The sequence below is a fragment of the Medicago sativa genome, chromosome 2, assembly GCF_051527215.1.
Source record: "Medicago sativa cultivar Bolivia chromosome 2, Bolivia_mono, whole genome shotgun sequence".
Lineage (NCBI taxonomy): Eukaryota > Viridiplantae > Streptophyta > Magnoliopsida > Fabales > Fabaceae > Medicago > Medicago sativa.
In genome coordinates, this window is record NC_140750.1 from 30,640,456 (window position 1) to 30,663,931 (window position 23,476).

General features: G+C 35.0%; 1 protein-coding gene across 1 annotated transcript; it reads right to left on the reverse strand.

Annotated features, from left to right (window-relative positions):
* Positions 1 to 6,289: 6,289 nt before the first annotated feature.
* LOC146946179 (uncharacterized) lies at positions 6,290 to 9,776 on the reverse strand. The gene has a single exon (XM_085744342.1). The coding sequence runs from the start codon at positions 7,181 to 7,183 to the stop codon at positions 6,539 to 6,541; it is 645 nt and encodes a 214-aa protein (XP_085600468.1). The 5' UTR covers positions 7,184 to 9,776; the 3' UTR covers positions 6,290 to 6,538.
* Positions 9,777 to 23,476: the final 13,700 nt, after the last annotated feature.

The following is a 23,476-nucleotide window of genomic DNA, read 5'->3' on the forward strand; positions in this document are numbered from 1 at the left end:
CGAAGTAAAACTAATCAATCGAAATTGACATAAGAGAGAAGCAAACACGAGACATTGTGAAGAGCACGTGTCTTAGTTCCTAAGTCAACAGTATTAGACCAATTCAAGTGATGTTTCAAAAGCAAATATTATTTTATATATTTTGATACAAATTATTATTTTATATTTAACTAAGGTATATGTTATTTTCAGCATCACAAAATGAATCAGCGAATAGTTTCAAGCAAACCTCAATCATCAAATGTATGATGGTGACGGGTACATATATCACATGCATGATTATTTTTATTTTTTTTAAGGACATGCATGATGTAGTCTACATCACTTGTATATACGGCGGCCAACAACTTGACAATTTCATTGGCTTAGGTTTGTGATTTTCTCCTTCTTTATTTATAGATAGATAGGATATGCTATAAGATTAAGAAGTCTAGTTAGCATATTCCCAAATGATTATGAATATTACCCATAACTTTGTTACTTTATTGAATATTAATTAATCATTTATGTGACTTAGGGTCATCACAGAGATATGTGGAAATTCGTATATACATAATTGAGAGACATAAACTATTTGTGGTGGAAGAAAGATAATGAGAGGACCAAAACCGGTTTTAATTAATGAGGTACATGGATGAGAGAGCAAGAGCATCTCCGGACTCCTACATCATCCGTCCCATTGACAACATGAGTAACCTTGTCTTTTAATTCACGGCCTCAAATAAATACACATTTACTAATCAATACTTTAACCTTATACCTATACTTTCTTAAAAAAAAAAAAAAAAAAAAGACCTTATACCTATCAGTGGTTTAAAATCTCATACTCGGTGAAGACATCAAATGAGAATATACCACTAACAGTAAAATTTCACCTTCAAATTTTCGTCCATCCTATTTAAAAATCATCCTCACGATAACACCTTGATGAACTCTTTGATCACAACGTAAAAATTGAAAAAACTACAGAGGTAAAGAGGGTAAAATTCGAGTTTAATTAACGTGACTCTTCCGCCAATCGATAATTGACTGTTCTACCATAGTAACAATCTATAATCATTTTCGCTCTTTTTTAAAGATGTTTAATATGGTAAGAGAAAAAAAAGTTAAATAATGTATATTTTTTAAATAATTAAATGATAAGTATTTTTATGTGTGTCCAAACCCTATATCAAAAATCTTGTCACCATATAAGTTTTTAAAAGTTTCCTAATTAATTTGATGTTGACATAATGAAATGCTATTAAATTAGAATTATCTTTTCATCTATAATTTTCTTTAACGACAGATGTTGGTAATCAGATGTTAAATTAAAATCTACTTTCGAGTTTGTTTTCTTATTCCTTAACTAAAACCAGATGACTTACTCAACCACATTTTACCCTATACTATATTACCAAAATTCCAAAATATTAACAAAGCTGAAATATAAACACAATTAGTGTCACAATTTGATTATGAAAAACTTCTGCAATTTTGATATTGATATTACAACTGCAATACATTGCGTCTCTCAATTTTAGACCTTAATATACATGAATCATGAATCAACCACTGTCCACTTCAAGTTGCAGATCCAAATTTAAATATGTGGCTAGCAACAGATATGACAACTACTCATTACAAGTCGTACCACTTTACCCAACTAAGCTAAACGCTTATCATGTACTATTGCTTTTTGTTGCGTCTTACTCTCGCATTATTACTCGTCCAATTGAGTAGGGCACTTCATTTTTTGCCTTTACTTAGCCATCTCTCTCTCACACCCTTTCATTTATTGGGACCTTCTTTCCAAACTCCATTCTCTCCTTTATTGAAAGAGAAATGATAGTATTTGTACAACCATTTTCTAACAACTTTTTGACAACTTTTTCTCTCATACTCACATTATCTTCTTATTCTCTCTCTTCCTTTTTCTCTCTCTAATATTTTTGACCAATCAAAAGAGAGAAAATCAAAGTTGTCATAATAGTTGTACCAAAGAGTTGTACATATATCACTACTTTTATTGAAAATTTGAAGATGCATGATTATCGATATAGACATTTGTTTCGAATGATACATGTTGTAGATTGTTCAAGTTCATGGTAGCAACAAGGAGATGGGTGGCCAAGAAGTTGAAGCAAACAATTTGAGGTGAAATCTAACATGACATTAATGTGTCTTTCATATGTGACTAGAGCTGTCAAATGAACTGGTCTGACTCGGCTCAATTGCATAAATGGGTCATGTCAGCCAAATCCGATTGTTTTGGACTACACATTATTGAGCTCAATTCGTCCACAAAGAATTGTGTGGGCTATTGTGCTAGCCTGACCCTTTTTTTTCCTTTCTTTTTTTTTTGAAAGGTTTTCCTTTCTTTTTTTAGTTTTTTCACTTATTTTTTGTTATATAACATTTTGTTATTTTTGTTTCTCACAATTATCTATTTATGGAGATATATATATATATATATATATATATATATATATATATATATATATATATATATATATATAATTAGATGTAAGTGTAATTATATTTACATAACACTAAATATAAATTCCAATAAAAAACATTGAATATAAATTAATACTTTTTTTTTGACAAAAAATTAATACTATTTTTTTAAAATGCTAAAAATATTAATTATGTATTGGAAAAATATTAATTATGTATTGGAAATTGAGTCAATTTATTTCTCAAATAGTTGAAAATTAATTTTTCTCAATAAAATATTGCTATTTGTGGAATTTTAACATGTGCGCTTAGAACACATGTTATAATGACCTTTTTTTACTTTCAAAAATTAGATGAATGTGTTAATAGTATGCTGATAAAAAACTCAACGAGTTAACTCGCCCGACTCAATTTTTACATGGTCTCAAGCCAAAAGGATTGGTTGTCTTTAGACTTGGTTTTTTACGATCCAGGCCAAAAAAAATTATGGACTTATGGACTTAGGCGCAAATTGAACCAGATTGAAAAAGGGCCCAAAACTGGCACGAGCTGGCAGTGGCATAGATGGTCCAGATAACAACGCAATAAACACCATTACCATTCGAACTCGTAACCCAACATCAACAACCACCACGTTGTGTTACTAACACTAATAACCACACCCACATCACCGTTAACGCAAAACAACACCAATAATCACCTCCTTGTGGTACTAATACCAACAACCTCTATCGTTAATGGTTACAAAAACACAACCAAAGGTGTGAGAGCCCCACATACAACACTCTTCTTGCATTCTCTCCTCATTTTGAATAATATTTATCTAATCCTCTGCAACTCCCTTAGCCTTCCAATCAAAACTAGAAAAAGTGTCACTACCATTGCAAAATGTTTCAATCGACTCACATATGTTGCTATTTCCTCAATTGCATACTTGTTATGAAAACTAAAAAAATTGTCACTACCACTTGCAAAACGTTTCAATTGACTCACATGTGTTGCTATTTCCTCGATTGCATACTTTCTATCTTGAAGGCTTAGACAACAACAACCACGTTCCTTGCAAGATGTCGACGGCTCAAAGGAACAACGAAGGAGGAGGATTAAATGCGGAGGAGTGGCCATCGGAAGGAGGTCAACCTACTCAACGGAAAGTGACGATGGTGCGAAGGAAGGAGCTCCTCGTCGCACCACCAGACTCACCATCTACATCTTGAGCAAAATGTGTTTGGATAAGATAGGGAGGGATGGAGGATGGTGGATTTTCTAGTGAGAAGTCAGAGAAAAAATGTTTAGAGAAAGAAAGTTTATTTACTTTTTGTTTGTTTTTAGGCTTAATATATCCCCAGGTCCCTTAACTTATTTTTTCTTCTCACTTCAGTCCCTTAACTATTAAATGTGTCAATTTGGTCCTTAAAAACACAAAAATTCATCGATTTGGTCCAATTTTATTAATTTTAAATTTGTAAAAAAGAAGACCGTTGGATCAAGGAAGTTCATCATATCTTACCGTGTGCCACCAACACCTAAGTATCTGAAATTTAATTTTTAAAAATAATATAAATCAATTTATATTAATTTAGAAATAAAAAAATCTAAAAAATTTTAAAATTAATTTTCAAAAATAAAAAAATTCTAAAAAATTGGAAAATTAATTTTCAAAAATAAAAAAAAAAATTCTAAAAAATTTGAAAAAAATTATGATAATTTATTTTAAATCATTTTTAAAATTATGATAATTTATTTTAATAGATTTTCGAAATAAAAAATTAAAATTTTTCATGATTAAAATTCTGATGATTAAAATTCATCATTCTTCAATCATCATCTTCAACACCAAGTTCCTCCTTTACCAAAAATTCATCAAATCCATATCTCACTACACAACAACAAAAATCCCAAGATCCAGTAACATAATTCCTTCCAATATCAAGCTTCTTCCTCCAACCATACCCAGATTCTCATATGCAAACCTAGTAACATAAACCCCTCAAAATAGAAAGAATCAAACTTTAAAAAAACCCAAAATCAAACCGAAAAGATTCGACAGGTTCATAACCACTGCCATAACCACCACCACCACCTCTACCACCATAACCACCTCCGCAATCTAAAGCAATAAATCCAGTTTTTTACTCAAACCAATTTTTCTCAAATTGATTCAACACAAACAGAAGAAGAAAAACAAGCAAGAATTGATTCAAGGCAATCGAAATTTATCCCAAATTGATTCAACACATCACAAAAGCTTTATGGAATTGTTTGTCAACGAACAAAAACAACAAAAAAACCAGAAAATTAAAGAAATATGAACAACACAAGCGCACGACAACGACCACTTCGACTTGATATGAAAAGAGATCAGAAATCGAATATGATATAGGCATACTTGATTGCAGCGGCAACTGAAGATCACAAGGCGGATCCAGATAATAAAACGAGAGGGATTTGGGTGGATTTCGATCTGAATTTCGACCATGCCGTTTTCCAGAATTTTGTTTTCCAGAAATTCAATTTGAAGAAAATGAATTGATGAATGATTGAATGGAACATCAAAGAAGAAGAAGAGGAGGAAGGAAAAGGAGAGATCTGAGAAGAAGAAGAATAAGAAGGAGGAGGAACGGCAAACATGTAGAAGGATTTGATGTTTTTAATACATTAACCATAAATGTTTTTCATATTTTTAGAATTTTTTTTTATTTTTGAAAATTAATTTTCCAATTTTTTAGATTTTTTTTATTTTTGAAAATTAATTTTCCAATTTATTCAAATTTTTTAGAATTTTTTTATTTTTGAAAATTAATTTTAAAATTTTTTAGATTTTTTTATTTCTAAATTAATATAAACGTATTTATATTATTTTTAAAAATTAAATTTCAGATACTTAGGTGTTGGTGGTACACGGTAAGATATGATGAACTTCCTTGATCCAACGGTCTTCTTTTTTACGGATTTAAAATTAATAAAATTGGACCAAATCGATGAATTTTTCGTTTTTTAAGGACCAAATTGACACATTTAATAGTTAAGGGACTGAAGTGAGAAGAAAAAATAAGTTAAGGGACCTGGGGATGTATTAAGCCTTGTTTTTATTAATGAAATGATTATATTACATTTATTATTTAGAGCATCATTATCATATGTTACTTCTTAAATTCATGATTATATGCCATCTTGATTTGATACTGTTATTATTAATAAAATAAGTTGATTTTGATTACATATGAAAAACAAAACTTTTGTGTTGTCTATTACATTTATTATCGGTCAAAAAGAAGTATCTCGATTTTATTTAATTCTTTTATTTTGTTTTAATTTTAAAAGCTTTAAACAGATTCAACTAATCTATCCTCTCAAAAAACAAAGATTCAACTAATTTATTAAAATTATTATTTTTGGTCAAACTTTTTTCTTCTAACAAAAAAAAGTAAAAAAAAAAATTAAGGATAATAATGACATAAGGTAGAAAACCTTGATAATAAAAATTATGACATGAGATAGAAGGAAAGATTGTTCCCGTGAGCTTAACTCATTTGGTAAAGAATAATGCATTATGTATGCAGGGGCCGGGGTTCGAACTCTGGACACCTCATAATTTCACCTTTAAGGTGAATTTCTCCAGCCGCTAGACTACTTGAAAAAAAGGAAAGATTCAAAGACATGGGAGTGGATCCTCTCCAGTGGAGATACCTCCAGTTTTCTACAGTGTTTAACTATCCACCTTTGATTATACTCTCTCTCCTTTTTATTGTTACAAAAACACTCTCTCATCTATTTAATAGAGGGTTAATGGAGGGCTTAGATTACACATGAGAGAAAAAAACTGGAGACAATCTCCTCCCCAAAGACATACGCAAAGCTTTGCTTTTGGCCAATTTCATTTCAAATTTGAGAATCACTTGCGTGTACAACAAAGATGACTAATTTCATCCTCCAAAATTTCCAAACCGCACTACCAAATTACCATATATACATTCTCAAATCTAAATAACCTCTCTAAAATCTTAATGGAGAGATTATTATTAATCAAACACGACATACACCTAACTACACCTAATATAAAAAAGCTATTTCTACTTTTTTTTCTTCATTATTATTATCATTCAAAAGACATACATCTGGAACTGGACCATGATTCATTTGTGATGCAACTACCAACAAACGTTAACCCACCGTCCCAAAATTTAACCACGTTTCCATTAAGCTCCGTTAAATCTTGACACGTGTACCACCCATTCTCATTCTCTCCATTTCTCAACCTTAATGCCTTCTCCCAACATTTCCACCACTCACCTTCAACTTCCGGTTCCCACCCTTTAACAACCGGCAATTGCCCGTAACAATTACTACTACTCTTGTTGAATCCACATTGCATGTCCTCTTGGTAATACAACGTAAACTTCCCCTTCCTCACACCGTCAACATCATCAAATTCATTTGATGATATTTTACGAGGTGTCTCAGTTTTCAACGTTACATTTTCATCTGTAACGGTGGAAATTAAGACACTTTGGTGTGGTTTTATTTCCAGCGGAGATGTAACACCGGAAACTGAGACACCTTGATCCGGTTTTACTGAAACCGGGTCTAGTGATTTGGGACAACCGGATGAGCGAATCTTCCAGAAGCTGAGAGCGGCGGTGATAGCAAGCCAAGTCCATAAGTTGTTGAGAATTGTGATTAAACCAAAGTTTAAGTAGTTGAAGGCTAAAGCCTCAACGTTGGAATCTAACAAGAGGTTCATTATCTTTATTGTTTTGGTTTAGGTTTGTGGTGTGTGTGTGTTTGAGAGGAATGAATTGAATAAGAGAGATGGATTGAGGAGGGTGAAGATATAAGGAGTGGGAGGAACAGAGAAATGAGGGTGGGTGGGATCTCTAATAAGATGCCTAGAATCGATAAGTAAGATGCCATTTATTCTAAGGTATATTACATTTGCTGACACACATACATGCATTCTTCTTTGCTGACCACAATAAATAAATAATATTCATAAAATAAGTAAATGTTAAAATAAATAAAAAATATATTTTTCAGTCCAAAAATATAGAATATTTTTTAATTTAAATTTTCCCCTCAAAAATAAATAAAAATATAAAATAGAGTAAATTACACTCCCTTCCATCAAATATGCTTGAATTACACTTCCCTCTCCTTTTATGTTAAAATATACACTTCTCTCCCCTCTTATTTAAAACATATTAGAAAATAATTAACTCACCTTCCTTGAGAGAAGCTTGAATTACATTTTTCTCTCCTTTTATGTTAAAATCTACACTTTATTCACTCGATAAATTTTTTTATTACAAATAATCTAGCAAAAAAATGAATCTAACACACTTCGAACAAAAATAGTATTGTTGGCCCGTTTTAATATAATCAAAACTTGAATACATATTTTTTCGCTTTTTTTATCCACAATTTATTAACATGTAGTTTTAAACCCTATTATAAAATATGAAACAACCCAAAATAAAATTAAAATACGTGAAAAATTACTTAAGTCAATTAAGTATGATTATTTAAAAGTGAGTTTTATACTCCAAATTATAACATTAATAATAAAATATTTAAATTCTATGGTTTCTGCTGAGGAGAATAATCGGCTGACCTCAATTCCTTCGATTGATGAGATTAATGCAGCAGTATTTGATTTGAATGGGGATGGTGCTCCCAGACATGATGTGTTTGGGGGACATTTCTTTCAACTTTATTGGGATATCGTTGCGCATGATGCGGTATGATCGTTCCAAGATTTTTTGTACACGAGGGTTTTGATTCTTAACTTGAATGTAATATTATTGTTTTTATACCTAAGGTTCCTGGTGCTTGTACCATTAAAAATTTATGTCTCATTGCTCTTGCCATTTTTCAGTTCAATATTGTGACAAAGATTCTCGGATAGGCTAGCAGTTATTTGCATGCACATTATTTTACCTCAGGAAAGAGGCTTTGTTTGAGATCGTCTCATTTCTGACTCTGTTATTCTTGCTTCGGAGGCCATTAATTTATTGACCAAGAAGCAGTTTGGAGGTAATATAGCTATCAAGGTTGATATTAGAAAAACATTTGACACTTTGGATTTGAAACTAGTTTTTGTGAATGGATTTCTACTATTTTGCACTCTGACCATCTTTCTATTTTGGTGAATGGTAATGTTGTTGGTTTTTCTATTCCAAGAGGGGTGTACGACAGGGAGACCCTCTCTCCCCCCTTCTTTTTTGTCTTGCCGAGGAGGTCTTGAGTTGTGCCCTTGAATTGGAGCGTGTTTTTGGTACTTTGGTTCCAATGTCTTATTGTCGCGGTGTTTCTTTGCCTACACATATTCTTTATACTGATGATGTGCTTATTTGTTGTATTGGGATGAAGAAAAATGTCCGCTGCTTACTGCGGGTTTTTACATCTTATTATGAAGCTTTAGGTCGGTTGGTGAATTTTGATAAGAGAAAATTGTTTAATGGTGCTATGACTGCTACGCGCATACATATGCTTGCCCATATGTCAGGCTTTGCGGCTGGTTCCATTCCTTTTTATTACTTGGTTTCCCTATTTTTCAGGGTAAGCCTATTTTTATTCCTTTTTATTAAGGTTAAGCTTGCTACTTGGAAATGATCTCTTTTATCGTTTATGGTGAGAGTTCAACTAGTAAAATTGATTATTCATGACCTGTTGGTTTACTCTTTTCATGTCTATCGTTGGCTGATCAAACTCTTGTCTATGTTGGATCGTTGGATTAAAAACTTTGATTGGAGTGGGGATAAAGGCTCCTTTTTGGGTTGTTTTGCTGCCAATCTACGTGAAGTTACTGTGTATGAGGCAAAGCTTACTGATTTAATCTTAGCAATGGAGTTTTCTGCTCAGTTTAGTTGGCGCATGATTTGGTTAGTGACTGACTCTTCGAGCGCCGTGTTAGCCTTCAAGAATCAGGATTTGATACCATTTTGATTGTAGAACCGTTGGCATAATTGCCTTAAGCTTGGTCTTACTACTATGTGTTCGCATATTTACCGAGAAGGAAATTGTTGTGCGGATTTATTAGCTAATCATGGTTATGCACTCTCCGGAGTTTCTGGGTTCGAGGCTCTTCCTTCCTTCCTACACTTAGATTTCTTCAGAGATATAAATAGCTTACCTAACTACTTGTTTCCTTAGGTTGTTTGGTTTCCATTCCTTGTTTTTCATCCTTTTTGAGGGTTTTGTCCTAGTCCCCCATTATATATATATATATGGGGTTTGCTACAATAGACCCACTCATTTTCATGAAGGTCTATTTTAGCAAGCAGCACCTTTTGATTTGGACCAAAAACCCAATTTTTGCTTTTTTGAAGTTATGAAAACTGAAGGATAAAATTGTAATTAATATTCAATCATTAATATTTAATTATCATTAACATTTAAATTATAAAGAAACATTTTTTTAAATGGTGATTCAAAATTAGTATATATTATAAAAATATTTATTTATTTTAAAATAGCATAAAGTTGACTTGATGGTCGGATTAGGCAAGTGTACCAAATCGTTTACCAAGTAATAAAGTGATAACTAGAGTATCGGATCCACCGGGATTGTCGTTTCATCCAAACAATTCATGTTACTTATTTTAAGTTGACGATATAAAATAAAAGAGATAAGGGTTAGAGATTGCAATTTTTATCTGTTTGCAACAGAGCAAGTTACCTGTTTGGTTGCAGAATAGTAAGCAATGGTTATGACTCTTTGAATCCCCCTTTTTATTTTGTTGGAAGTAAAAAACATTCATGTCACGTTTAGTTATCTTAAGTAGACTATATAAGTGATGAGGCCGTTCAGATGTTCTAACCCAGTCTGGTGTCAAGCTGCACCTACTGATCGCACATGGATCCTTACATGCGCGGTCTACACCATAACGGTTAATCTAAATCTATCCCTCTGATGACTAACTGCAACTGCCGATCGCACGGTGATTCTTACATGCGGGGTCTTTCTAATTCAAAGGTAATTGAAACATAAATTTAAATTGGCGTTCCTAGGTTTCCAAAGGAAAATGAAGGCCAATGTTCCCGAAGGTTTTCCCATCTATGAATCTTAGGACACTCATAGCACACTCTCCTTCTCCCCTTTGCAGTTCTACAAATGGACAGTCCTATCAGCGTCTACCTTACCAAGAGGTTGAGAACAATGGTCTCACTAGGATTGGTTCACTCCCCTTAGTGCTTGTTTTTCCTAATTAATAACTACGTACATCCTAGGTTCAACAGATTTTACTCAGTATTAGCAATGTCACCACCTAAGTACTTACTACTAGGGTCAACTCGTTTTCAGTATCTTTCGTCTAGTTATTAGCTACGTACTTCCTAGATAAGTAGATATTAGTATACAAGATATAAGCATCTAGATAGTAATATCAATATTAAGCCCTGTCACAACCTAAGTACCTAATCTAGGGTTGCACTTCGCCGGAATAAACTAATCCTAATAAAACTTGATAGAGAACAAAAAATATACTAAAATAAACGACATTAAATTAAATTAAATAATTATCCAACAAAACAAATAGAGGTTCATCTTAGAACCCTAGCCTATAAATATCTAGTTACACATGATAATTAAGACAAAATACAAAAAGATAAAAACATAAACTATAAAATATATATATATATATATATATATATATATATATATATATATATATATATAGGAGAAGATAGAACTCCTTCTTGGCTCCTAGAATCGCCTTCCTTTTGAACTACTCCAGTTCTAAACGAGAAATTTTGAATGAGGAAGACCGTATTTATAGGAAAAGTTTCCACCTCACTTGGGCTAAAAATATGGGCTTTCAGGGCCGAAAAAGTCACAAAAAGTGACTTTTTTTTTAAAGTTACCATGCACCAGGCGTATGGGACATACACCTTGCACATGTCCCTTACAGCGCTAGGCTCCCCACAACATGCACATGGGCACTTTTTGTAGCCTTCTGGACGCTTAGCACCCCTTCCGATGCGCGTGGGCGCTTCAGTGCAATAGCTAATTCTGAAATGCCTTTTTTTCTTCTCCTTTTTAGGTGTTTTCTTCAAAGTGAAATATATTGGAACTTGGGAACAAAATTTCTCCCTCTGTAAAGTCTTCTGATGCCTCTTGAATCTTCATTCTTCATCTTCCCAACGACCACACAAATCTTCAGATGTCTTGCTTTTCCTGATTTGCTCGATTTCTTCATGCATTACATCAAGAACACCCTAAAATTGCTATGTTTCGGGAAGAATCGAATTGCATACTCAAATATAGAAAACAATACAAATGTCCCAAAATCATAGGCAATTGATCTAATACTCCTATGTTTTGCTGGTAAAACCTACTCAAATAGACTGAAAAACATGTTAAGAATAGCGTAAGACTGCATATTTAATTATTAAGGAAGGGGATTGTAATTCAAGCATCTTATAAGGGAGGAGAGTATAAATTTTACTTTGTAAGGAAGGGGAGTGTCTATTTAACATAAGATGGGATTGAGCATGTAAGACGTAGGTGTCGTGAGAACAGGATAAGCTCCGCAAGGGGGGCCCGCACGTTACTGAGGGAGTCCAATGTGCCTTAGCTAGGTTTTCATCGGTTATGTATGGGATTGTTCTCGGGGTTACTCCACCCGGGGCTCTCCGTAAAATGAACTTAGATAATATGATTATGATTATGATATGATGTTAGACATGCATAAGTTTATGAGATAGAGCAAGTTATGAATGTTAAACCGAAGAGGATCTTAGGTTTCCCTAATCGTCCGGTATAGGAATCATGTCATGAATAAGCATGTAAAGTCTTGATGAGTTTAACATATCTTGAGTCAGCGGTCTTAGGTTCCCATCAACCACCATGACACGTATGATGTAGGCAAGACATATAACAAGTTAAGATGAACCTACGACGGATCTAGTATGCAAGACCATCTGGGTAAGTATGACCACACACGTATAATCAACCGGCAGGTTGTAATGTAGACACGTGGTGACCGTAGGTTTCCCCTGAGGTTACTTATAGCCTAGGATTAGGTAGAACTCACTGAGACATTATGTCTCATCCCAATCCTTATTTGTTTCAGATAAATAGATTGGCATGCAAGCTCGTAGCCAGATTGATATTTCAGCAAGTGCTCGTTCGTACCCGCTGCAGGATGTCATGGATATCAAGGATGTATTCTTTATGTATGGACAAGTTGTATTATATTCTTGTTGTACGAACGCTTATGGTTGTATGAGGTATTCATTCGAAGTTTTAATGTTGTAAATTTTAATATATCCAGTACTAAAGATAACGAACATGCTAAGCTTTCTAGATACGTTTAGTATGAGTGTTACATTTGGTATCAGAGCAGGTCGATTCAGATCGTGTCATGGGTCATTAAGTTTAAACTAAGGTAGTGGGACCATTGGGTTCCAGTTAAATGTTCTAATTGTTGTTGTTAGTGGAGCCTGATCAACTCAATTTAACATTTGACGATTAGGACGGATGCCTGAGAGCTGAATAGGACCCAGGAGGAGTGAAGTATATGATGGAGATGAACAGAGAAATGTGAACTCGGAGCAAGTAATAGTAAGAATTTAATCGTGCCAGAAGGTGGCTGGTGAACTAAGCAGTAGAAGTTTGAGTCCTCTGGGAAAGCAAAGCGATGTTAAGATGGAATGTTCCGACAACGTTAGGTGAGATGTTAATGATACTTCGTATACCCGAAAGAGAAGAATTTGGAAATATGTAAGTTTGACCAGGAGTTTCGGTAAGAGTTGTTGTTGGAACATAAATGCAAAGCTACAAGAATAGGAGAAGTCGACATATGTTGACAGAATCAGTAAGCTCTCTAAGATAGTAGTATGAATAAGGTTCTAACGTTTGGATTGTTGAGTAAATCGGCAGAGTAGTGAGATGAGCTATTCGTAGCGGAAGAATTGTATCGATTGATGTTAATGTTGTCATGCAAGGGTATGAACTGTTTTTTTTTTATGATGTTTGGAATGAATGATGTGCATTGGGTTACTTGAGAAATAATATTTTTATGCAAAACATGTTTTATGGAAAACTGAACTGAGGAAACTCACCAATAGCAAAAATTTCGCTAATAGTGAAATTGCTCCAGAAGCATTCGCTGATAGCAAACCTGGGGCGAAATTTTCAGTTTTTCCGAAAACTGTCAGTTCGTCTCTAGGGTCCGTAGTGGCTATTGGGGGGTTGTCTTCACAATCTTTTACGCAATAAACACTCTTTATAACATCAAGTAACGGATGCACATTACATCCTAAGGTTTCCAAAGGAAAAAGGGCATGGACAACCATTAACGAAATCGATTCGGTTTAAGGTAACTTTGGAAGTTAATGTGTCAAGAGTTAAGAAGGAGCTTAGACCAAGAGTTTAGAGGTTCCGATATATGGAATGGATGTTACGGACGTGAAGACATGAAGTTAAAGTGGTGAAGAGTTATGTGAAATCACAAGATTCCCAGATTTTGTGGAGTAATGAGTATCCCTCGAATCTATGTTTAGCTTGATTGATTTGCTAAGGCTCGTCATGATGATGAATCATAAAGTTTACGTAGTTTTGAAAATAAATACATGTATATGGGTGATTGGAGTTGACGTTCTTGAAATTAAATGGAATTCTACAGGTCCCGGTCTGTCACGACTCGCGTAGAGTAAGCTAAATTCATTTGGAGCAAGATTTGATGGCACGGTTGTGTTATCTACTCGTTCCGTGAATTTTATGGTAATGGCTAGGACCCAGAATCACTATGTTTTTATATATATGATGGAGGAACATCAACGCAACGACCCGTGTGCTAATTTATGAAGTTTTCTTAAAGATAGAAATCAACAAGTAAGCATTAATATGATTACGCAAAACATAGTATGCGAGAATACGAAGATGCAATGTAGGATGTTCAAGAAAGGCATGTAAAAGTATATGATGAGTCTACCATGGGAATTCGAGATTGCTCGGGAACAAGTTTAAGTATGATATGGATATGTGAAGAGGTAAATCCAATCAGTAAGAATGCAAGATCTATCCTTAAGGAAAGTATATGATTATACGATAAGCCTACCGTGAGATTCGAACTCACAAAGTAGTGAGAAGTGTAAGGTTTCAACATGGAATATCTTGAGAAGAGTTCAAAAAGATAGTAATCATATGGTTAAAATGAGTGTGAAGTTTCACTCGTCTCAACGGATTAGAGAATTGGTTAAAGTCAACCGATGGGAATCAAAGAGGCGCAACGGTAGTTAATCAGTAAAATTGTTGACAGTAACCATGGAGCGTGGAGTTTGATAGTAAGAATCTTCGTGTGAAGCATTATGAGACAAGCGAGGAGTTCTCGACACGTTAACTACATAATCAGACTTATACAATCAGTGATGGATATGATAAAAGTATAATGGACGTGTCTTCACTTAAGTAAGATAGGAAAGACTAGAGTTACTACAAATGATGTAGTTGGTGATGTCGATACGTGCAAGAATTGTTAGTCGGTTAGAAAGTTTATGTGTTATGACTAGAAAAATATATGTAAGATTCTGAAGGTTCCTTCTTGCGATTCAAAGTAATGATCGAGTCATCAAGTATGATAACCGGTATTCGAAGAAGAGGTGCCATTCGGGAAAAGGTAACAACACTCGAGCATTATCCGAATATGATGTTCTGAATGATCAAGTTCAGTGCTCTGGGAACAAGGGAACGAGATACTGTCATGTGGGTCAAGGATCCTACATGATTTATGTTATGCAGTAATGTGTGTCTGAGGTATGCATATAAGTTAAGAAGGAATAAGAAAGAATCCACTTTTGAAGTTTAAGAATTTTATTACGAAAGGAGATACGATTCTTGAGTTATGCAGGATGAGAAGCATACCCTCTTATGCCATACTTGTTAAGTGATAACGATACTTGCTAGAATAATGTCAAACCATGATTTTATAACTCTTAAAGTTAAGATGAGTATTAAGGGACTTGGAAACGATGTTTATTTTAAAAATATGATATTTTTATATTCTGAAACTGATGACACGCGTCGTAAGCGAGTAAGCTCACTTAATGCGTGCAGACTTCAGGACCAACTCATCATTGGCGAGCTTGGGCGAGTTGTAACCCTTTTTCAAAATATAGTGACTCGTCATGTGGTTCTGCAGTATCGTTATAGGCTCGGTTTTGCAATGTCATTTTTTAAAAGTCATGCATCCATTCGTTCCAAGAACCTGTATACCAATGTTTAGAAAAATTTCTTGAAGCAAAAGGTTAGAACAAGTATCGTCATTATCTGACAAGATGCGGCACTTGAAACTATGTAAATGCTATGGAAATTAAGGTTAGACGAAGTGAACAACAATGTTCGTTGAAGGGTCTTATGAGACGTACAAGTTCCTGTGGAAAGTATTCAAGTGTAAGTGGTCTAAGTTGGAAGATTCAAGAGCATCTGAACTAAAGACTGGTTAATGGATGTTAGGTGTATCGGCATATTTGCTTTCGCTTCTCCATGCCAAGTTATATGAGTTACCCATGAATTCAGGTGCAATGAGATTGTAATGAGATCGAAAGATTTCCTAAGACTCTGAAAAGAGATAAGGGATTCGTAGAATCGTCAAGATAAGTAATGTAAGTAAGAGACATGTGTCTCAAGGTACAGTAAGGAAGATATGTATGAACTATGAGTGTGCACAACACGATACTTTGGAAATAACAAAGCACTGCAGGGCAAACCTGGTTTCCAATAGGACTCCAGTTGAAAGGAAAATCCTGAGTGTTCTAATTGATGATAAGTTATCTATATGAATGGTTAATGCTAAGAGGATAAGATATGGATCCGAGATAATCAGTCCAACATGTAGCAAGGGTAAGTTTCAATCACGATGTTTCAAAAGAATGCCAAATTTTGAGGAGGATAATAAGACTAAGAGGACTATATTCGGATGTATGCATATTAAGAAACAGGATGAATTACATGTGTTGATTGGTAAGTAATCTCTAAATTTCGAGGACGAAATTTTTTTAAGGGGGTAGAGTGTAACATCCCGCTCGTCAGCTAATGGAATATTATCAGTCAAATGTGTTAGAGGACAAATGTTCGTGGAAAGCGAGTATGACGGAGAATATTTATCAAACGATATCAGTTAAGCATGAGTTAAGTATCAGAGTCAACCTAAACACGATTAAGACTAAGGGAATTTTGGGTATTCGCATGCAAGGAGTATATAAAAGCATGTTTGGACAAATTATTCATTTTTCATTGCTCTTTCTCTCTCTAGGTTTTGAGAGAAGAATTTCTCTCCTCCTTCTCTCTAGAACCGCCCCCTTCCCTCAATCTTCTTCCATCAAAGCTTCCAAATACATCGAAATGGTGATCAAGCAGGGATCATAGAAGCGTCATGGACAAGAAACATCAAGAGGAAGAGGTTTACCATGATTTAAGGAACTTGGAGTTAGGGTTTGATCTTTCGGAAGCTTGGAACTTGAAGCAATCACAAGAAGCATGTTAAGGTGAGTTCTTGGATAGTTAAACCTCCCTTTGGATTGAGTAATCCTAGTGAGAAAACTATGAAATGATGCTAAGTTAGTAAGATATGATTTTAGCACCCCCAAGCAATTCTTGTTGATTATATGTTAAAATTTCCATCAAATATGTTTATTAAAATTTATATATGAGTTTTGGGTCAAAAATTGCAAATTTTGCACCACAGACCTGAAGAAACTCACTAGCGAAATATTTCGCTAATAGCGAAATTCACATAATGCTTCCCTGAATATTTCGCCATTGGCAAAAGTCTCTGACTTAGCTAACAAGCTTTTGGCTTGTTGGCTCATTCTGGGGCCGGTGGTGCGATCTGAAGCCTTTCTTTCATCGTTTTATTCTTTGTGATCCCAAAACAACATCTAGGCAATGCACATAACATCAATTGATTCATGAAAGGAAAATCATGGCAATCTTATCTTAATTAACAAGAACGACTTATGAGAGAGTTACACGAAATGTGATGGGGTAGCAATGAACTGAGCAAGGGAATGTATGTAGAGCCTCGACATAGTTTGTAGAGAACTAGAATGCTATGCATGAGTCCTATGTATGATAAGACGCGAATGCAAGCATGTTAGGCCGTGAATAGATAAGCTAATCCCTTCACTATGATAAGAATGTCTATGTAGGTAGCTTAGCACTAAACGGGTAGTTCACGGACCCATGGTTAGTGAGCAAGCATGTATAGGTTTAACCTTTTATGTATGTATGATTAAGACTATGATGTATGTGTAGTTTATCACAATAGGATCGCATAAGGATTCGTGGTAAATGAGTATGTAAGACGTAGGTGTCGTGAGAATGGGATAAGCTCCGCAAGGGGGCCCGCACATTACTGAGGGAGTCCGATGTGCCTTAGCTAGGTTTTCATCGGTTATGTGTCGGATTGTTCTCGGGGTTACTCCACCGGAGCTCTCCGTAAAATGAACTTAGATAGTATGTTTGTACAACACTACCATCTATGTATGAATGATTATGACTATGTATGATTATGATTATGATATGATGTTAGACATGAATAAGTTTATGAGATAGAGCAAGTTATGAATGTTAAACCGAAGACGATCTTAGGTTTCCCTAATCGTCCGGTTTAGGAATCGTGTCATGAATAAGGATGTAAAGTCTTGATGCGTTTAACGTATCTTGAGTTAGTGGTCTTTGGTTCCCATCAACCTCCATGACACGTATGATGTAGGCAAGACCTATAACAAGGTAAGATGAACCTACGACAGATCTAGTATGCACGACCGTCTAGGTAAGTATGACCACACACGTATAATCAACAGGCAAGTTGTAATATAGACACGTGGTGACCGTAGGTTTCCCCTGAGGTTACCTATAGCCTAGGATTAGGTAGAACTCACTGAGACATTATGTCTCATCCCAAATCCTTATTTGTTTCAGATAAACAGATTGGTATGCAAGCTCGTAGCCGGATGGATATTTCAGCAAGTGCTCGTTCGTACCCACTGCAGGATGTCATGGATATCAAGGATGTATTCTTTATGTATTGTCAAGTTGTATTATATTCTTGTTGTACGAACTCTTATGGTTTTACAAGGTATTCATTCGAAGTTTTAATGTTGTAAATTTTAATGTATCTAGTACTAAAGATAATGAACAAGATAAGCTTTCTAGATACGTTTAGTATGGGCGTTACACATTCTTTTCACTTTGCACTTGATAATGTTACAGATGAGATTGTAGATTTGCAGCATTTAAATTCTACACGGCGAAACTTAGAACGGATAGGACCTTTGGAGACAGTGTTGATTGTCGAGAGAAGTACCACTCTCTCTTCCCCCGCGAGTTCGGCTCCGGTGACGCAAATTGTGAAGGTTAACACAAAAGAGATTTGTCCCACACTTCGTAAAGATATGGATTTGGTATGGCAAGTGTTGGCCCAACAAAATGAGAATAATACTACTTTTACAGGTTATTGTATGAATAATAGAGCAGCTCTGGCTTCTTTCCGATGGGATGTTTTAATTAGCCGTGATTTTTTTGGATACCGGGTGAGGCTTCTTAATTACTGTTTACTTTAGGTCTCGGGTTTTATTTTATTTTGTTGTTTTATTTTTGCGGGTTCAGGTCTTGTCCTCCCGTTTGTACAGTTTTCCCTTTTTTTAATAAATTTTATGAGCATGGTGGCAAAGGACGGAGGTAATTTTAGGGTATCAACCTAGTTGGAATGTCTTGTCTGCTCCTGATGTATTTTATTGCTTTTGATTCAGTAAAAAGTAAAACCTTATTTTGTTTGCACTGATAATTAAACAGGTTACTCATATGTTCAATCATCTTTCTTTATATAACTATATCTATTTTTTTTTTCATAAAGTTTAAAAAAAAATATAAGAATATGGAATGATAATGAGATAAGAATTATTATCTGCATAAGAAATTTAATTTCACTCTCATTGCTTATCAAATTCTAAATACAAATTTTCATGGCAACTTTTTACTCATACCAAAATGTTTATTCAATAACAATAATATTAAGAATAGCAACTAATCTTATCAAAATTATTTATAGAGATGATAATACGGGATGTTACACAATGATTGTTACATTAGACAAATTATTCGTTATGGCACGCTTCCATGCATGAATTAACGATCACAGTAACACCACGAGTATCTGCAAAATGCCAATCATTGAAAAAAAAATCTATTAATTAATACAATCATTGAAGGAAAATCGAATAAAAGAATGGAGTAGAAGCAGCGGAATAATTTCGATTTTCTTTCCTTGGATCATTACGAAATTCAAACATGAATCAGTGATTTGATTGTTACCTCGAAATTTGGAATCTGAACGTTGGAAACTGCAAACTGGAATCTAGATCACAGCCAAGCAAGCAGCAAGCAGCAAGGCCTCTAGCAAGTCCACACGAACAGTGCTCCTCCAAAACTCGGTGCTAGCCAATGAATCGGAAGTGCAGAGAAGAAGGGTTGCTCCAAAACGTGTAACCAAAAACTTCAGCACTAGAGTTCTATTTATAGAACTTCTAGTGTGCTCTGCAAGTCAGAAGTCACTATTGGGCTTCAGTAAGCCCAACAACGAGTTTAGTAATTTTGCTAACTAATTAGCGTTATTTACTAAACGCACCCCTTATATAAGTCATACTTATATATTTCTCTTTTGACTGTTCTTTGTGTGTGACCCTATAGGTTCTAGTCACGTTGGCAATAATATTAAATCTAATATTTAATATTATAAACAATGAGCGGTATCTAGCAACACATCATTGCTACCCAAGTGACAAGAATGTCAAGTGATCTGACGAAACCTTTCCATGATAATACTCATGTGTACACTTACTCCTTTGTCTCGATATCTTTATTGATCCCAAGGCATAGATATTGTCACCCTTGTATAGATCAATATTTATATTCCTTGATTCCGAAATATACTGAATAACGAATAAGTCCAATATCTTATATTGACTTAGTTCGGCATGGCCATGCAGTTTTACAGTCATATTTCATCAAGAGGCCTAAAGATATATCTCCCGTTTATGAGGAGGGACAAATCCCATCTAGGACACTCATGTCCCTCAGCATGCTTCATCAAGTACCCATCAACCAACGTTATGGTTATCCTTTTACAGACAACGTTAGAATGGCAACAAAGCACTTGAGTCCACATCTAGGGATCATAGTGGTTTCAGGTCTAAGAGTGATGTACACTATTATCACTGTGAGAATATCTTATGACAATTGCATAACTTACTATGTAGTATTCTCACGGTGGGTCAATCCAGTATAAATATTACTCCTAATATTTATACCTATGTATAGACTTAATATCTCATATCTATGACCCATGAGATGCGGTCATCAGTCTACGTACATAATAGTCTCGACGCTTTATTATTATCCTTTATTCATATTAAAGCTTTGACTACGGATGCATTTAAGAATAGCGTTCTTTATGATAATGTAATCTCATGATTAAGTCACACTTAATTATATTATTACACGAACTATCTATTCTAAGGACTTTATTAACATTACATAAATATAATAAAGAGTGCCATATATTATTCAATAATAAAAGTCATGATACATAAGATAAGTTTAACATAAATTATTGGCCTCTAGGGCTTACACCAACAATCTCCCACTAGCACTAGAGCCAATCAGGCATAAACCTAATACCCATAGATCTAGTATGACCATCATGCTTCTGCTGGGCAAGAGCTTTAGTAAGTGGATCAGCAACATTCTCTAATGTTGGTACTTTGCATATTTTAACATCTCCTCTTTCGATAATCTCTCGAATAAGATGATAGCGCCTTTGTATGTGTTTGGATTTCTGGTGAGATCTAGGTTCTTTGGCTTGTGCGATTGCTCCATTGTTATCACATAGTAATTCAATGGGATCCACAATACTTGGAACTATTCCAAGATCAGAAATGAATTTCTTAATCCAAACAGCTTCCTTTGCGGCATTAGATGCAGCAATATACTCGGCTTCTGTTGTAGAATCAGCGACTGTTTCTTGCTTTGAACTCTTCCAGCTCACAGCACCGCCATTTAAGCAAAACACATATCCAGATTGCGATTTAAAGTCATCATGATCTGTCTGAAAACTAGCATCAGTGTAACCAATTACAGAGAGCTCTTCTTGACCTCCATAGATCAAGAAAGTATCCTTAGTTCTTCTCAAGTACTTAAGGATATTCTTGACAGCAATCCAATGATCATTGCCAGGATTAGACTGGTATCTGCTCGTAGCACTCAAAGCATACGAGACATCTGGTCGAGTACATAACATAGCATACATGATAGACCCAATTGCTGAAGCATATGGAATATCACGCATTCGATCCCTTTCTTCATTAGTCGAAGGGGATTGAGTCTTTGATAGATTTATACCTGACGACATAGGGATGAATCCTTTCTTGGAATCATGCATATTGAAACGTCTCAGGACTTTATCTATATATGTACCCTGACTTAAGCCAAGCAATCTCTGTGATCTATCTCTATAGATCCTGATTCCTAATATATAGGAGGCTTCACCTAAGTCTTTCATAGAAAAGCATTTCCCTAACCAAGTTTTGATTCCTTGTAATGTAGGGATGTCATTTCCGATTAACAATATGTCATCCACATATAAAACCAGAAATGAGACTATGCTCCCACTAACCTTCTTGTAAACACAAGGCTCATCTTCATTTTTAATGAATCCATATTGTTGTACAGTTTCATCAAAACGAAGATTCCAACTTCTGGAAGCTTGCTTCAATCCGTAGATTGATCGCTGTAATTTGCATACTTTCTTGGGTGCTTTAGGATCACCATATCCTTCAGGTTGTGTCATGTACACATCCTCAAGAAGATTTCCATTAAGGAAAGCAGTCTTGACATCCATTTGCCAGATTTCATAATCATGGTATGCAGCGATAGCAAGTAAGATCCGAATGGATTTAATCATTGCAACTGGTGAAAAGGTTTCATCATAGTCTACACCATGAATTTGTTTGAAACCTTTAGCAACCAATCGTGCTTTGTAGGTATTAACCTTTCCATCCATGTCGATTTTCTTTTTGAAAACCCACTTGCATCCTATAGGATTAATTCCTTCAGGTGCTTCAATCAAGTTCCAAACTTGATTTGTGTACATGGAATCCATTTCAGATTTCATGGCTTCAAGCCACTTCTCAGATTCAGGACCAGTAATGGCCTCTGTGTAAGTCACAGGCTCATCTTGGTCCATGAGCAATACATCACCCTCTTTTGATATGAGATACCCATATCTCTCGGGTTCTTGACGTATCCTGCTAGACCTACGTGGTTCTTGTGTTACTGGAATAGGAATTTCTGTCACAACAGTTTGTGTATCCTGTTCCTGTTCCTCCATCGGTATGTCTTCACTTTGTGGGTCTTGAACTTCTTCAAGATCTACTTTGCTCCCACTGATTCTTTTGGAGACAAAATCCTTTTCAAGAAAGACTCCATTTCTGGCAACAACAATTGTTCCCTCAGAAGGTTTGTAAAAGTAGTATCCTCTAGTTTCTTTAGGATATCCCACAAAGAAACATTTATCAGATCTTTGTTCAAGCTTAGTAGACATAAGTCGTTTTATATAAGCTTCACAACCCCAAATCTTTAAATGTCCCACATTGGGTTTTCGACCATTCCATATCTCATATGGTGTCTTTTCTACCGCTTTGGATGGAACTCGGTTAAGTGTATAAGCTGCAGTTAATAAGGCGTATCCCCATAAGGAGTTTGGAAGTTCAGCATGACTCATCATTGATCGGACCATGTCTAACAAGGTTCGATTTCTCCTTTCGGAAACACCATTCCATTGTGGAGTTCCAGGAGGTGTGAGTTGGGATAAGATCCCGCATTCTTTTAGATGATTGTCAAACTCTAAGCTCAAATACTCTCCACCTCGATCAGATCGAAGCATTTTGATTTTCTTGCCTAGTTGGTTTTCTACTTCATTTTGAAATTCCTTGAATAAAGTAAATGATTCAGATTTATGTTTCATTAGATACACAT